The sequence below is a fragment of the Erpetoichthys calabaricus genome, chromosome 6 (assembly GCF_900747795.2).
Source record: "Erpetoichthys calabaricus chromosome 6, fErpCal1.3, whole genome shotgun sequence".
NCBI classification, from domain to species: domain Eukaryota; kingdom Metazoa; phylum Chordata; class Cladistia; order Polypteriformes; family Polypteridae; genus Erpetoichthys; species Erpetoichthys calabaricus.
In genome coordinates this window covers 57,555,752-57,571,429 of record NC_041399.2, presented here as the reverse complement: position 1 = coordinate 57,571,429, position 15,678 = coordinate 57,555,752, and the positions used below count along the sequence as shown (strand labels likewise).

Genomic DNA, 15,678 nt, shown 5'->3' with positions numbered 1-15,678 from the left:
ATCATGCAGCCCTTAGGATGCTAATTTTGCATAAAGTACAGGGAGCAGAAAGCTCCTTCCAGCATACACACAAATGTTTAATTTTAAAGCCCCAAAACTCATTAAACAGTTTTATGCAATTTTTATACATTTAATTCAGTGACAATTTTATCGAGATGTTTCACACTGATCCGCATAATTAAGGTTGGCTTTTAGTACTTTTTACTCAAAGAAATTAAATGTTACCTCTAATAAATACTTTAACATCATGGCATTGTAGTTGTAAGTTGCATCTAAAGTATTGCATGTAACCAAATGCTATGAATCACTGGTGACTGAGTCCAAAAAATAATTGATACGAGTAGATATGAGATATGAGTAGCTAATTGAAGGCACTCATTGATTACAATTATATTTGTTTAAACCCAGGTCTTGTAGAAATATAGAGTATGCCGCTACAGGCTGAAACTGAACAAAAAAGACATTTCTGCCTGCTTAACTGTCTTAAACTGTTTTGCTGATACGCAGTTGTCACATATTCAATAAGTATGCCTGCAAGACTGTCTCTGGACATGATAGTAATTATTATAATGAGCAGAAAAATTGATTTATGTATTTGCTTAGGGTCCAGTATACTAATCTCAATTATACTGTTTCATAATTTCCACCCATCACTGCTTTTTGAAAACTTTAATGAAATTATTCTATGTTAGCTACAGTGTCAGCAAAAATCCAAATATTACCTGCTTATTTTACTTTATTATCGCTCTTCGTTTTTAACCCAAGTCAGGTTATTGCAATAAATAGAGTAATGCAACGCAATTACAGTTTCCTTGGATTCCAGAACTTCTGTTGGCAAAAAATAATATTTACTTTATTTTCTAAAGTTTAAATATGTGCTTGCTTTTTCTTCTCTTTTAAACTCTATTCAGTTATTGGAAGCAGTGGCTTCAGCCCAAGACAAACTCACCAGTACTCTCCACAAATTTATTCCTCCAAGTAAGGCTTCTTTTATTTTTCTTTAAAAAAATAAGCATCGTCCAACCTAATTTAAAGACCTAATTAGATCCTTCTGGTAAATCTTGATTTTTTGAACTGGACTTGTTTGTATGGACGTCTGCAACTTGCATACTCTGAAGTCTGCTGGAGTTATTATCTAGCAAAAAATTTCCCTTGTGATTTTTTTTTCTTTTGTGATGGATATTGCTAACTCAATTTCACGTCTGTGATCAAGTAGCAGAATTACAATAATTGCGCCAGGTAGCACGTGCAGCTTGATGTTTTTGATGTAATAGATGGTTTTCTCTTTTCTTCTTTGCCATGTTTTGACAAACAGCAGAACCTATCCACATATCCTTCCTACCCCTTCAGCACAAACTATGTCTTCTTACGGACAGACGCAGTATAGCCCTGGAATGCAGCAAGCAGCCGCATATGCAACCTATCCACAGCCTGGTCAGCCCTATGGAATTCCTGCTTATGGTAATTACAAAGAGGCTTTTAATTACAAGTACTTTAACTATTATTACTACTATTGTCATTGTGATAAGATAAAGTGCCAGAGATCTACTTTACAGAGCTTCCGGGATTGTTTTGATCTTCTTTGCTAATGCTAATTATTTTATAGAACATAGCATTTGTTGTCATTTTTTGGTGTTGTACACACTATGTAGTCTAACAATAATAATATAAGATGTCACGTTTTGCCTATTGTTGAGTTTTTCATAAGACAAAAGCTGACTTCACTCATTTTTGAAAACGAGAAAAAGGCAAACAAATCGTGTATTCAATGATTTGGGTACATAATAGTGCAGTGGTTATCAATGTTACCTCAATTCTTCAGGAGACAGTGGCTGTTTACCTAGAGTTTATACATTCTCAGGGAACTTTGGTGTTCCTTCCACATACTGAAGATGTGTTATATTCATTCAATGCTAAATTGGCCTATTATGAACAACTATGGGTGTTTCAGTGTAACATAAAATGAATTTCTCATAGCATCTTGTACGTTTTTTTTGAAGGAATAGGCAGTGGGACCTTGTGTATGTACAGAAACTAAAATTGATTTTAACTGTAGGTAAAATATAGTAACTGTCTTGTATGCTGTCTTTACTCCAATGCACATTCAAATGTATGACGTGGACTCTGAGACTTTGTTGACCATCATGCAGTTTACAATACTTAGTTGGTACTATTTCATTTTGAAACACCTTTACCCCTTTTTAATTGTCCAGAACTGTCCAGAATCACAGTAAAGACTAAACATCTAACTTTGGTCACAGTAACTTTGCATCGTATTCAACTGTATTACAAAAATTATATGAAATCTTATTGTTTAATGTGGTTTAAAAGAGGATCTGAATTGTATCAATGAAACAGAATGTTAAGCCTTTGCATGTTTTGCAGTCACCATGTGAGTATATTGTAGCAAAAACTCTCTTAAAACAATAATATGTACAGGAATTTTGAACGTTTTCACTGAGAAAGCATTAAGATCATAAAGATTTGGTATCACTAACTGATTTAGGTACATTATGGGCAGGCATCAAGACAGAAGGTGGTTTGGCCCAAACCCAGTCTCCAGGACAGACAGGATTCTTAAGCTATGGTTCAAGCTTTACAACACCACAGACAGGACAGGCTCCATACAGTTACCAGATGCAAGGTGAGTTCATTGTTTTTTTTTTTTTTTTTTTTTTGCACATAGCTGTTTATTTTGCTTACTGATTTTAATTCCAATGAACTAAGGAAAAAAAACATTACTTCACATAAGGTACCATTTTACCAGTTTTCATATTCATAATTTCTTTTGCAGGACTCAGCCATACGCAATACAATAAACAGTGAAATTTACTTTGTCCATTGGTTTAGGTGATCACCGTAAATTCACAGATTGTCATTATCTCTAGGGTACTGCATTTTGCCACTCCTTCCATCCTTGGAGACATTTCCACTTTTTAGTTCTGCTGTTTAAAATCCTTATAGCACAATTAACATATTAAAAACAGTTTTAGAACAAATGACCCTAAGTTAATTAGCCGGAGGGGATAATGCTCCGATTATGTTGCTTTTACGGTATATCGATTAGGCCTCTCTTAAGAATGCCAGAGAGACGTGTTTTATCTCGTGCAGCAAGAGAGAGGCCATCTGACATTTTTCTTGCTTCAAGCACAAACTATTACTGACAATCTGCTTCCCGTTTCACATAGCATACATTTATGAACAGTAATTTTACTTTGGTAATCATAATTATAATGAATACTTGTTAATCTGGATATGATAAAAGTATATTTACTTATCTCAGGATGTTTGTTTTTTTTTTTCAAAATGCACAGTTGTATATGTGCAAATAATAAATTATGGCAAATAAGTAAAAAATGCTAATGTATAATGCTTGTTTAGTGTTTTGGCCAAAAATCACAATTTTAGTTTTCCAACTATTGTGTTTGTAAATGATTATTGCAATATATAGCTATTATAAATGATTGGACTGATTTAGGACTAGCAAAGATAAGGTTCATTCTTGACACAATAACAAGTAATAACTCTAACTACATTTTTAAGAGCCCATCTGGATTTTATGGTTGAGTCCCTCGAGAGCCGTCACAACTTCTGCCACAAATATTGTGCACTGATGAGAGACATAGCCTATAGCAAAGAGACTGATCAAGCAAAGCAAATGGACTCCTATTGGAAGACCACAAGGAAGGCTAGTGTCCTGCTTAGTACATAACAACTGGAAAAAAATTCTTGCCCCTGGGAACTGCAAACTAGCCCCAGCAGGGTTTCATTCTTCAAATGCTGGCAGACGTTTTGCTTTTATGTGAATCCCTGTTTGCTGCTGAGTGGACCTTTGCCCTGCAAGTTATAGCTTTTATCACTTTTTTGAACTGCCTAGCAAGGTAATTTGTCCTACAAAGAGGTTTTTTAGTTTTACTTGGGGTGCTGAGATTTTAATACTTAGAGACCAAGTGGAAATCAAAATGTTGATATGAGGAGTTTCTACTAAGAAAGGCCTTTCAGTAACAGATTGAATACTTTTCAAATTTTGAGTATATTGGGTTTATGTAAATTCACTTATTCTCTTTCTTTGTGTTAAATGCTTTGTGCTAAAGTTTCTTTTGTGATGACCCACATAAGTACTCTTAGTAAACCTGTTTTAACTTTGTTATGGTCTTAAAGACCACCAGAGAAGTCTAAGATGACCAACGGATAAAAGGAATTTTGTTCTTTTCTGGTTTACTAATAGAGACATAAACATTTGATTTACATGCAGTGTTAACCTCAGTAGCTTTCTTTCCCCAAAAAATACTAATATCTATTCTGAACATTATGAAACTAGTCAAACGTGTCTGGAGGTTGGGCTTTAAGCACCTTATATTTAATGCTTGAACTGCAATACTTAATCATCTGCTGTTCTGGGACGAAGAAGTTAAATAGTTACATTATTTAAATGTTTATACTATTAACTAACTAATCAAAAGACACATCTTTCTTTTAACACAACTATAATTAAATATTTTTATATTCCTTTTGTTAATATTGTATTCAATTTTATTTTTATTTATGCTACTAATCATATTTGTATTATTATAATGAATATAAAAACAAATTAAACAGGAATTTCAATGAATTTGTGACTCATTTAACAAGCAATGAATAAATCAATAAAACAATGTTGACTAATCACTGCTAATATATAAAATGTAAAATGGTAATTGTCTTTTAAGAAGAGGCTATATAAATAAAATGTATTACTATTATTATTATGAATCTCCCTGTGAATAAGAGTACAATCAAAAGCAAGACAAACAGGGAATTTATTATATCAAACTACCTCCTGTTCTGTCTCTAGACTCTTCTTAATCCAGTACTTCTACATCATGACTTGAACATTGTTAAATTCTAAAGTGACGGTTCTGTTTAAATATCTTGTGTTGCTTTGGCTGACCTACTGTTTTCTTAAATGACCAACAGAACCCTGTACACTTCCAGACACAGAGTATTCTTTAACTCACCTATTTGTTGTCTCACTCAACAACTCTAATGCTCAGGTTGTTTTCTTGATGGATTTCCTTGAAAGATCAAGAAGTGGTTTTCATTCACAGGCCTTCACTGAAGGGAAGTGTGCTACTGCTACCATTACCAAATCATTGATAGGATGTCTGCATTTGGCAGCATACAGCAGACAATTGGTTTTATAGATTGTACTTCACAGTCCAAAGATGAAACGTGCACCTCTGTTTAATTTATTTTAAGATTTTGTGTAATTTTCAGTAATAGAGAGTTCCTTGAAATTATTAAAGATGTATTTAATGTGAAAGTAGATCATGCATGTTGGAAAGAAATATTGAATGGAAATAATGGCTCAATTAATTTTAACAATTTGTTTTGAAGAAAAACACCAGTTGGCAATGTTTAAAATGAAAAGGAGTACATTCCACAGCCTTGAATATTTAAATCTGAACATTAAGACAGGCCACCAAGAATTAATTGATCTATTTTACTTTCCATCAACATAGGAGGCAGTTTTACGACGACGTCAGGACTTTATGCAGGAAGTAACTCTCTCACAAATTCTACTGGATTTAACAGTTCCCAACAGGTACTTAAGCTACATCTGCATGGCTGACAAATATGTGAAACTACTTCTTGCATGTTCATAAACGTACATATCAGTATATCTTTCTATCTACAGTTCAGTGGTACTTATTCAATCTGTCCAGTGTATGATAAAATGTATGATAAAATGTTTGTCAACTTAAACAGTGATTAGGTAATGCCTTTAGTACATCTGCCACAGTCCTTGGAAAAAAATGAAATCGCAGACCAGTTCCAGATTTTGAGAACATGTGTTTGCATTTATGTTTTTGGAATCTGTACTGTAAAGTAGCAACATTTTAACAGGGAAATCTCAAGTTACTTTTCTCCTGTTTTGCAGGAATATCCCTCTTACCCAGGTTTCAGCCCTGGTCAGTATGCCCAGTATTACAACAGCTCACACTACACGTCGCCTTACATGACAAACAACAACACCAGCCCATCAACACCTTCCACCACTGCAACATACCAGCTTCAGGAACCCCCTTCTGGAATTACCAGTCAAGCAGTTACTGATCCCGCTGCAGGTAGGAGCTTGAACTTTATCACCCTTATAACTCTTAAACCATACTTCAATAAATGTGGGCACGGAATATATGTGAAATGTTGTATATAAAAGAGCAAATACACTGTGCAAGACTGTAAAGACTCTAAGAAAATGAACAGTTGTCCAGGATCATTGATTCTGAAAAGCCTGTCTGTGAGCTGCTGCTAATCAGAAGAAATGTCCTGCTGCTCTATAACATATTGTATTTTTGACCATTTCGTACCCTTTCATCTTAAACCTGTTTGGAAAAAATGAAATAAATTCTTACAAAAACAACACATGCTTATTGGTAATTATATTAGTCAGCAAATGCATCTGTGTTTGGCTTACTCTGTATGTATATAGTTCCTTTTTCTTGCTCCCTTACTTCTACTTTAAATCCAGAAATGTTGTAGTCGGTGTGAAGTGAGAAGATATTTCAAACTAATTTCCTAGACAATGAAAGCAAAGCAATAAATCTTAAGTCTAATACATCTTAAAGAAGTATATGTTCCTTAATTGTTCCTAATAAACAGAGTTTCAAGAGTAGGGCAGCTGCATTATAAATCAGTTGAGCACTAAATCAAACTATCAAGCCCATGTATTTGAAACTCCAGGAAGCCCTTTCACTTCAGTGCGTACTTCAAGCCAGCCCTCTTCCAGATTCTCCACTGCAGCATGAAGGGAGGTGGGGGTGGGCTGGTCAGTACACTCTGATCAGCAGTCAAGTTAACACGCATTTCTTTAAAGAGATCAGTTTGCCCCTAATAAAACTTGGCCTTCTCTATTGTAATTAGGGCTTCATTAACTTTTAAAATGCTTAATTAGCCTATTAGTTTGATTTTTCAAAAAAGGACCCTTTTTAGATTTTTTGATTTCATAAATTGAAAATTACTCTTTTGCTTAATAGTCTGTAATGAGAAGTGCAGTTGGCAATTTAGGTTATAAGCAGCAGAAAAAAATGGTGTATAATGGAACTTATAGCTTTCTATTCAGCTTGATTGTTATCTATACATTATGGTTTAATGAACATCTGTCTGCTTCCAGATCAAGTGTTCTAGCATGGCAACCTGCAATATTAGTTTCACACTTTATCTTTTTTTTTTCATCTTGAAAAGGCTTACTGCTAATAGCTAACTATAATGGATACCTATTTACAATAAGGCTGCCTTGCTCATTTACCAACTTGTGTGTGCTCACATATTGATATGATGACAAAAGGTATACAGGACTGAATCGGGCAATATCTATAAAGTGTCAGTGAGGAAAACGATGTTACATAATGTGCACTGTTTTCAAAATTATACTTACCAATAAGTTGTTTTCATTTTCTTCTTTTTAGACTTGCTTGCACATGTATATATTATCAAAAGTGTGTCGTGCATGTTTTCATTTGTTGCTTCCATTTTCTCACCTAACCCAGGAGTGCAAATCTTTGATGTTACAATGAAAGCATACTTTTACACCACATTAAAAATAAACATAAAACTCCTTCATACATTAGTTAGCTTTTCATTTACAGACTTCCTTTCTGTAATTCAGAGAAGGAAATACAGTTGTAAAATATTTTTGTGTTCTGAATTTATCATTACTCTTACCATTGTCATTATCATTTTAACATCATAATCATCACTTAAGTTTCTGCTAGATGAAAGTCACTAATATATTCCTTAAGTCTTTTCAAATTTCTGTTTTGCTTTAATTTAACATTGCCAGACTCTCTCCCTTAAAGGATGTGGTCAAGTAAAAATAAGCACCAAGTCCAAAGAAATGTTGGGTCGCCCTATTTAATTCAAGTAAAATAAAGAGACAAAACAAGCGCACAATGGTGCAGAAACAGAAAAATAAATAGGTGTTACAGCCTTCCTGGCTGTATTTGAGTAGCTCATATAAGCAGGTCTGGCTTGGTAGGAACTCCGTCATACTGTATACTTGTAACCAAATGAGACACTTCCTTCCAGGAATGTCTGGGCTTTATAGGGCTTAGATCAGAAATAGCAAGGTCAGTTTTCCTAATTGGTCATCTTCTCATTACTGTGGAGGTTGAAGAAGATAATACTGATAGCAACAGTGCCCCCTCTTGTCTTTGAATGGTATTACACACCTCTGATGAGCCCGGAAGGAGATGCTCCAGAGCACATGCATGACAAGGAACACTACAAATAAAAAATTCATTTTTTGATATGTTACTTACCTCATGCTGGCGCCCTGCCTGGGGTTTGTTTCCTGCCTTGCACCCTGTGTTGGCTGGGATTGGCTCCAGCAGACCCCCGTGACCCTGTAGTTAGGATATACCGGGTTGGATAATGGATGGATGGATACTTACCTTATGTAGTTTGTAGTAATGGCCAAGAAAACTTTTTAATCTCATGTTTTCATGCAGAATGGAAATAAAATAGTTTATGCTATAACAGAACCCATTGGTGACCAATGCAGATTCATGACACAGCAGGCTGACAAATCATCCCGGCTGTGCAAAATGGAAGTTTATGTGGAGGAGTATGTGAAATGATCATGTCATGGAATTTTTAAAGTGTAAAACTATTTATTGATTCTAGTAGTTCTTAAAGCACTGCCCGATTGGCTTAACTATCACTGGAATGCGTATCTCACGCGAGTGCATGTGATCACCAGAGTTAATTACGATGTGGCACAGTACTTAATGAGTGTTAGGTGGAGGTTAAGGGTATAAATTGGAAGGACTAAGTGTTGAAGGGTATCAAAATAAACAGAATAAGAAGACATGGGATAGATTGATTGTGGGAGTAAGAACAATTTGGAGTGTAGACCTTTCCAAAGAGAGCAGGACAGATGGTCTGCTGGTTATTTGTCCAGGGTGCAGGACCAATGGCTGTATTAAATCGTGGTATTCAACTCTGTTGATTGTGTGGATTTTAGAGAGCAGAAGAGAATGGTGATTCACTATAGGAGAGAGGAATTTGGGAAGGGGCAAATCCGGGGTGTTGTGGCGACAGAGCAGTAGGAGCAGAAGAAAGGGAAGTTGTTGGGATTTATGTTGATAGACGTGATGTGGCAATGGTGCAATGACTCCTGAAATATTGCTTTACACTTTGGAAAGGGATTTGTTCCAGTATCTTGGAAGTGGGAAAGCAAAACATCCTGAATTATGTTTAATTGGATTTTAAAAGTACTTATTTATCATTTCTGAAGATATTGTTTTATTAATGTAATCTTATTGGAGATTTATTTAGGCACTCCAACACCTTAATTCTTTGCATTTGTAATACACACTGTTCACTTTATACACTGGCAAGTCATGTCTGCCTCCTCACTTGCTACTAGTCCATCTTGGTTATAAACTACATGACGTCCCAATGGTCGTAGGTACCCATGGCAGTGGGCACTGGGGCATTCCATACCATTAACACTGCACAAGATGAATGCCTGAGTATGTTCTGCTTGTGAAAAGGGAGGCTGTTCTGTACTGTATTCACATTTTATTCGTGACCAGTTTTTAATAAATAATAATAATTCATTACATTTATATAACGCTTTTCTCAGTACTCAAAGCGCTATCCACACAGGGAGGAACCGGGAAGCGAACCCACAATCTTCCACAGTCTCCTTACTGCAAAGCAGCAGCACTACCACTGCGCCACCTGTGAGGATTAGACATCAGGGTCTCTGCTCATTTTCATTTTAGGATTGGGGCTGCTCATTATGCATATTTTGCAAGTGCTGGTGATCGCAGCTACCTCAAAGAGCCTGGCTTTGAATCCAGTCATTGTCATTGCCCATGTAAAACTCATATATTTTACCACATGTGTGCATAAGGTTTTTCACCCACACACACTTGTTTTCTTCCCATTTTCTCAAGGGATTGCTTATTTGATAAACTGGCATCTTTTAAATTGGCCCTGTATGAGTAAATGGAAGTGAGTGCATGAGATGGACTAGAGCTGTTTCTGAGGTTAGTCTGTGTCGTTTATCTGATGCTGTTAAAATAGGTCCCATTTCCAGATCAGTCTAAAATTGAATTAAAATTGCTATATAGACGTATGGCTGGATGAAATTCATACTTCAGATTAGATGACATTAGTTTTGTTACACTGCAAATAAGTGTTTAAGTCTTATATATAATGACATTCTGCAGTGCAGTTTTGAATATTTGCTCATTTTATAGGAATGAAGACATATTTTGAATTGCTGCAGTTACCTTACCTGTTGTATTTCTTAGATATTGTATAGTATTTGTTGATAGCCTTTAAGGGTTTAAGAGGCTGCTGTTAGAATGTAGGCCTTTAGAACTTCCAGGTGTGATTGGGTAAAGCATGTAACATCCATCCATCCATCCATTTTCCAACCTGCTGAATCCAAACACAGGGTCACGGGGGTCTGCTGGAGCCAATCCCAGCCAACACAGGGCACAAGGCAGGAACCAATCCCGGGCAGGGTGCCAACCCACCGCAAAGCATGTAACAGTATACAATAATATGTTTGCTTAATTTTAAATGTCATGTAATTCTCCAACCCGCTATATCCTAACACAGGGTCAGGGTGGTCTGCTGGAGCCAATCCCAGTCAACACAGGGTGCCAGCCCACCGCAGGGCACACACACTCACACCAAGCACACATTAGGGACATTATAGGATCGCCAATGCACCTAACCTGCATGTCTTTGGACTGTGGGAGGAAACTGGAGCACCTGGAGGAAACCCACACAGACACGGGGAGAACATGCAAACTCCACGCAGGGAGGACCCGGGAAGCGAACCTAGGTCTCCTTACTGTGAGGCAGCAGCGCTACCCACTGTGCTACTGTGCCGCCCTAATTTTAAATGATTTAGCTGAATTTTGAATGTTACCTATTTGGCATTACTCCCAGTTCATTATTCATATGCAAAAAGGCTTTGAAGTTAACAATTTATACCTGCCTTTTCCTTTATTTACCTTAGTAAACTGGTATGGTTTATACTATACTAAAAAGGGAAAAGTGCCTGCTTTATTACCAATTGTTTATGCTAAAAATCTTTCCTTTGTCTTAAATTTTAAAACAATGTATGTCGATGTAAAAAATAAACTACTGCACATCAGAATTTGACAGTTTTGGCAAAAAAGCACTTGGAAAAACATGATATCATTTCTAACCAATCATGCCTAGTCACAAGGTCAGAAATTATCAGTCGAGAAATTCTTATGACTTCTAGTTGTGAAGCTAGCATAAGCACAGAGTTTCATGTCAAGAGTAATATATGATTATTTAATCAGGGAACCAGAAAGCAATTATTTCTTGCGCTTAGTGATTACATGGGCTGCTTTTTGGCAGCCTTCATGTTATGACAGCTCTTCCAGACCTCCAATATGTTATAAAATAGAGACACTACATTATAAATGAAATGAGTTAACATTAACTGAAAGCCTTGTGGAAGGTTGCGGTTACTACAGCTGGTTCTAACTTTCCGTGGTGAATCAGTTTGAGCAGAGAAATGACTTAACATCCAGCAGCCACATATGTGCCTCTGTGATCTATGATCATAAGAAATACAGGATAAATATTATTGAAAAAGGTAAGAAAAAAGTAGATAGCTTACAAAAGCAACTTCCATCTCATCAGTTAATAAAGTTCAAAGTATAATATATACTTCCATCTATATTAATGAATTTTTAAAATTCTATTCTATTCTATTCTGTTACACCATACATTACATTCTCAAATTTAATTAATCAATTTCAACGTTGATGTGGCTGAGGCATATCATAGCAGGAATCTGCCCTGGGCTAGCTGCCCGATCATTGTAGGGCTCACTCACAAGACTCAGGGAATTTAAAATGACCAATTAACTTAAATAGCACATTTCTGAAATGTGAAACAAAGACTGAAGTATCTGATGAAAAACCCACATGGGAACAGAGAGAAACATCACAGGGCTCACTGACACCCACACTAACTTAAACAGGACCCAATTTAGAGTTGGCCATCAACTAAACCTGCATGTCTGTGGGAAAGAGAATGTGCAAACTGAACATGGCCTCATCCAGGTGCAGGATTTGAACCCAGAATGTTGGATCTGTTTGTGGATTAGTTGTAACAGTATTATATATTATGTATTCATCCATCCATGTTCCAAACCCACCATGTCCTGAGCAGGGTCACAAGGAATCTCTAACCCATGCCAGCTTGGGGACAAAGCAGGAACCATCCCTGGACAAGGTGCCAGTCCATCACAGCGTGAACATGCAAACACACATACATACACTAGGGCCAGTTTAATATTTCCAGTCTACCTAACCTGTATGTCTTTGGCTGTGGAAGGAACACAGAGAGGCACAGAAATAACATGAAAACTCTACACTGGACATGTAGAGACCTCCCACATGGAACCCCAGCATCCATATTGCAAAGTAGCAGTTCTACCACTGCTGTAATATTATAAAACATTGCTGTCTCTGTATATGTGTGTGTGTGTTCATATGTGTCCGGTCCCTACAAGCAATCTGATTGGTCAGTTTGACTTTGGCGACTCACTGTAGGGATGATGACATGATATGTCAGGGGTGTGAAGTTCAATTTCTTATTGCGACTTTTTTTTTTACAAAAGAGAAAATAAATGGAGCATTTCAATGACAACAAAATGAATAACAAATCAAACCAATGTCGGGTCACTAAATACTAATGAGGTACAAATTGAATTGCTTTCAAATACTGAAAGTATTCAAAAGAATATGAGTGACGTTTTCACAGTGGGTAATGGGGGCCCATCGGCCATTGGTGGTAATCAAAAAGCAGACAGGAGATGAGCAAACCACCTTGAAATGGCAGAGTCTGAGAAGTAGGTTTTAAAGGAAAGTGATTAAAAGAGGAAACGCCGGGGGCAAAAGAGGTTCAGACAAACGGGCATTCTGAGGAAAGGTATAGGAGGAACGCTTTAGGTACATGCAGGGCAAAAGATATCAAACATCAAATATTTTTAAGTTTATCTTATTACCTGTCATTATATTATATTATATTATCCATCCATCCATCCATTATCCAACCCGCTATATCCTAACTACAGGGACACAGGGGTCTGCTGCAGCCAATCTCAGCCAACACAGGGCGCAAGGCAGGAAACAAACCCCAGGTAGGGTGCCAGCCCACCGCAGGGCACACACACACACCAAGCAAACACACTAGGGACAATTTAGAATCACCAATGCACCTAACCTGCATGTCTTTGGATTGTCGGAGGAAACCCATGCAGACACGGGGAGAACATGCAAACTCCACGTAGGGAGGACCTGGGAAGAGAACCCAGGTCTCCTTAATGTGAGGCAGCAGCGCTACCCACTGCGCCACCGTGCCGCCAACATATTATATTATTTGTAGAATTGTGGGTAGCACTACTCTCTCATTTTAAAATTGGTATACTCTCCCAGTGTCTTAGTTGTTTTTTTTCCTGTGTTCCAATGATGTGTGGTTTATGCTTGTTATGAGTGACCGCGGACGCATTTGTATGTGTGCTCTTGTTTTGTTTGTTGCTTTGCATCTGCAGGTATAGACACCAGCCTCCAATGACACTGAACTGGATAATTGCATTTAAAGGTCTGAGACTGTTATAATGCAATATAATACAGTATAGGAGTGTGCATGCTTTCCCTGTGTCCATGAGGGTTTCCCTCAGCAGCTTCAATTTCCACCCACAGTCCTAAGTAAGTGAATTGGCATTGCTAAGTTGCCCCTAATGTGTGTGTGTGTGTGTGCGTGTGTGTGTGTGTTTGTGTGTTTTCACACTGCATTAAACTGTGTTATTCCTGTCTTGTGTCTAATGGTTACTGGGATAGGCTGCCTCATGACCCTGCCTCGGATATGTGGGTTAAGAAAGTGGACGAGTGTATCGATAATTTAATAAAATATAATATAATCTCTAAGCTTCAGAATCTTTTTGCAAAGATTCAATGCTGTGTTTACGTATATATTTTTTTCTGTGTGCTGTTAATTTATCTTATAATTCCAAAGTCATGTGTTAAGGTTTACGTAAAGATTTAAATATTCCCCATTGATTATACGTGGGGGTGTTTGTATATGTTATGATTCTACTTTGTGTAGTTTCTGCCAGGATAGGCTGAGGGTCTTCAGTGTCCCTGACCATGATATTCTGAAAAAATTCTAAAAATGTATATAGTGTGCATTGTAATTTTCATTTACTACTCATATGCATGTCCTGTAGCGTTATTTTTTTTGTAAACGAATATTCTTTAAAAGATGGGATTTTTTTTTAACTCAATGAGGTGAAAATAGCATTTTTGTTTATCAAAATATCCCCCGTCTTATGAATATGGTGTGGTTGAAATAAGAAATAATAAATGCATGATAAAATATTTTAGTTATTTAAATGTAGCATTACAGAAATATTTATACTTATAGCCTATTTCCATTACAGGGGTATGTTTCTGTGATGTGTTTAACTTAATAAAGTACACTGCTGTGGGACCACCTAGTCTTCACCATTATAGAACCCCCAGCCTGCCAACTCCAGTTTGTTTCAAAGAGTATACAGTCATCAAGTGGACAGGAATAGTACAGTGTTTGTTAGGTCAAAATTCCTCTTATCCCTTATCTTGTCTTTAAAAACATTATCCCAGCTCCCTTGTTCCATGGATAAGGTTGCAACACATCCACATTGACTTTCCTTCCCCATGCAGTCTACTCTGAAGGATGGATGAAGATTAGAAAGTAATCAGACTGTGAGAAGAAGAGCAAAGAAGAAGTTAGGCATTTTAAAAATGTATCTTTAAAGGTTGTCTATGTGATTCCCTTTGTGTTTCCCCTGTTGTGTGTGTACATATTTTTTAGAAACCATTAAACATACAAATACAAAATCATCTCTTTGTGTATTTCAGGAGAGTATAGCACAGTCCAGAGCCCATCAACTCCCATTAAAGATTTAGAATCGGATCGATTGCGCCGAGCTTCAGATGGTAAATCACGTGGCAGAGGCAGGAGAAATAATAACCCCTCACCTCCTCCTGACTCTGACCTTGAGGTAAGAATCTTATCATTTTCAAAAAAAACCCACAAAAGTAAAGAAAATCACATTAAAAAATGAATGTGGCTTCATTTGCAAATCTAAGTCTGAACCATAAGAGTACAGTATAAAAGATACTTTAATTGATAGAATAGCAATAATAGTTCTGATTTTGTGTTTTGGTCATGTTTTACCTTGTCAGTGTGATTTTAGAAATTTGCCTAAATGTAAACAATTTTTGATTTTGAAATACTTAGCTAAAGTAAAGGTATATGATGCTAGGAATTTAAATCTTCTAGTTAAGGACTGGGGCTGGTGGTGCGGTGGTGGGGGGGGGGGGGGGGGGGGGGGGGCTGGCAACCATACTTCTACTTAAACAAAAACCCTTCTGGTTTATCGAACAGGGTATCATTTTGCAGGGTACAGAGTGCATTATTGATTTTGTTCTTTCTTTCACAGCGCGTTTTCATATGGGATTTAGATGAAACAATCATTGTTTTCCATTCCTTGCTCACTGGATCTTATGCCAACAGATATGGCAGGGTAAGTGACAGAGGAAAAGATTTATTGCATATCATGAGCATTTGTTAAAACCAGAAAGAAAA

The 15,678-nt window shown here is 36.8% G+C and overlaps 1 protein-coding gene across 14 annotated transcripts in view; it reads left to right on the top strand.

Moving 5' to 3' along the window:
• The window catches only part of eya1 (EYA transcriptional coactivator and phosphatase 1), a 68,216-nt gene that overhangs the window by 12,240 nt on the left and 40,298 nt on the right, over positions 1 to 15,678 (top strand). For 9 of the 14 annotated variants that reach the window (XM_028803613.2, XM_051929394.1, XM_051929391.1 and 6 more), the window contains 7 exons: positions 912 to 978; positions 1,316 to 1,461; positions 2,507 to 2,644; positions 5,502 to 5,584; positions 5,921 to 6,107; positions 14,949 to 15,091; positions 15,533 to 15,616. In XM_028803613.2, coding sequence (XP_028659446.1) covers positions 912 to 978; positions 1,316 to 1,461; positions 2,507 to 2,644; positions 5,502 to 5,584; positions 5,921 to 6,107; positions 14,949 to 15,091; positions 15,533 to 15,616 — 848 coding nt within the window. The remainder of the gene's footprint in view (positions 1 to 911; positions 979 to 1,315; positions 1,462 to 2,506; positions 2,645 to 5,501; positions 5,585 to 5,920; positions 6,108 to 14,948; positions 15,092 to 15,532; positions 15,617 to 15,678) is intronic. The other 5 variants (XM_051929396.1, XM_028803614.2, XM_028803622.2 and 2 more) reach the window with 3 other exon arrangements.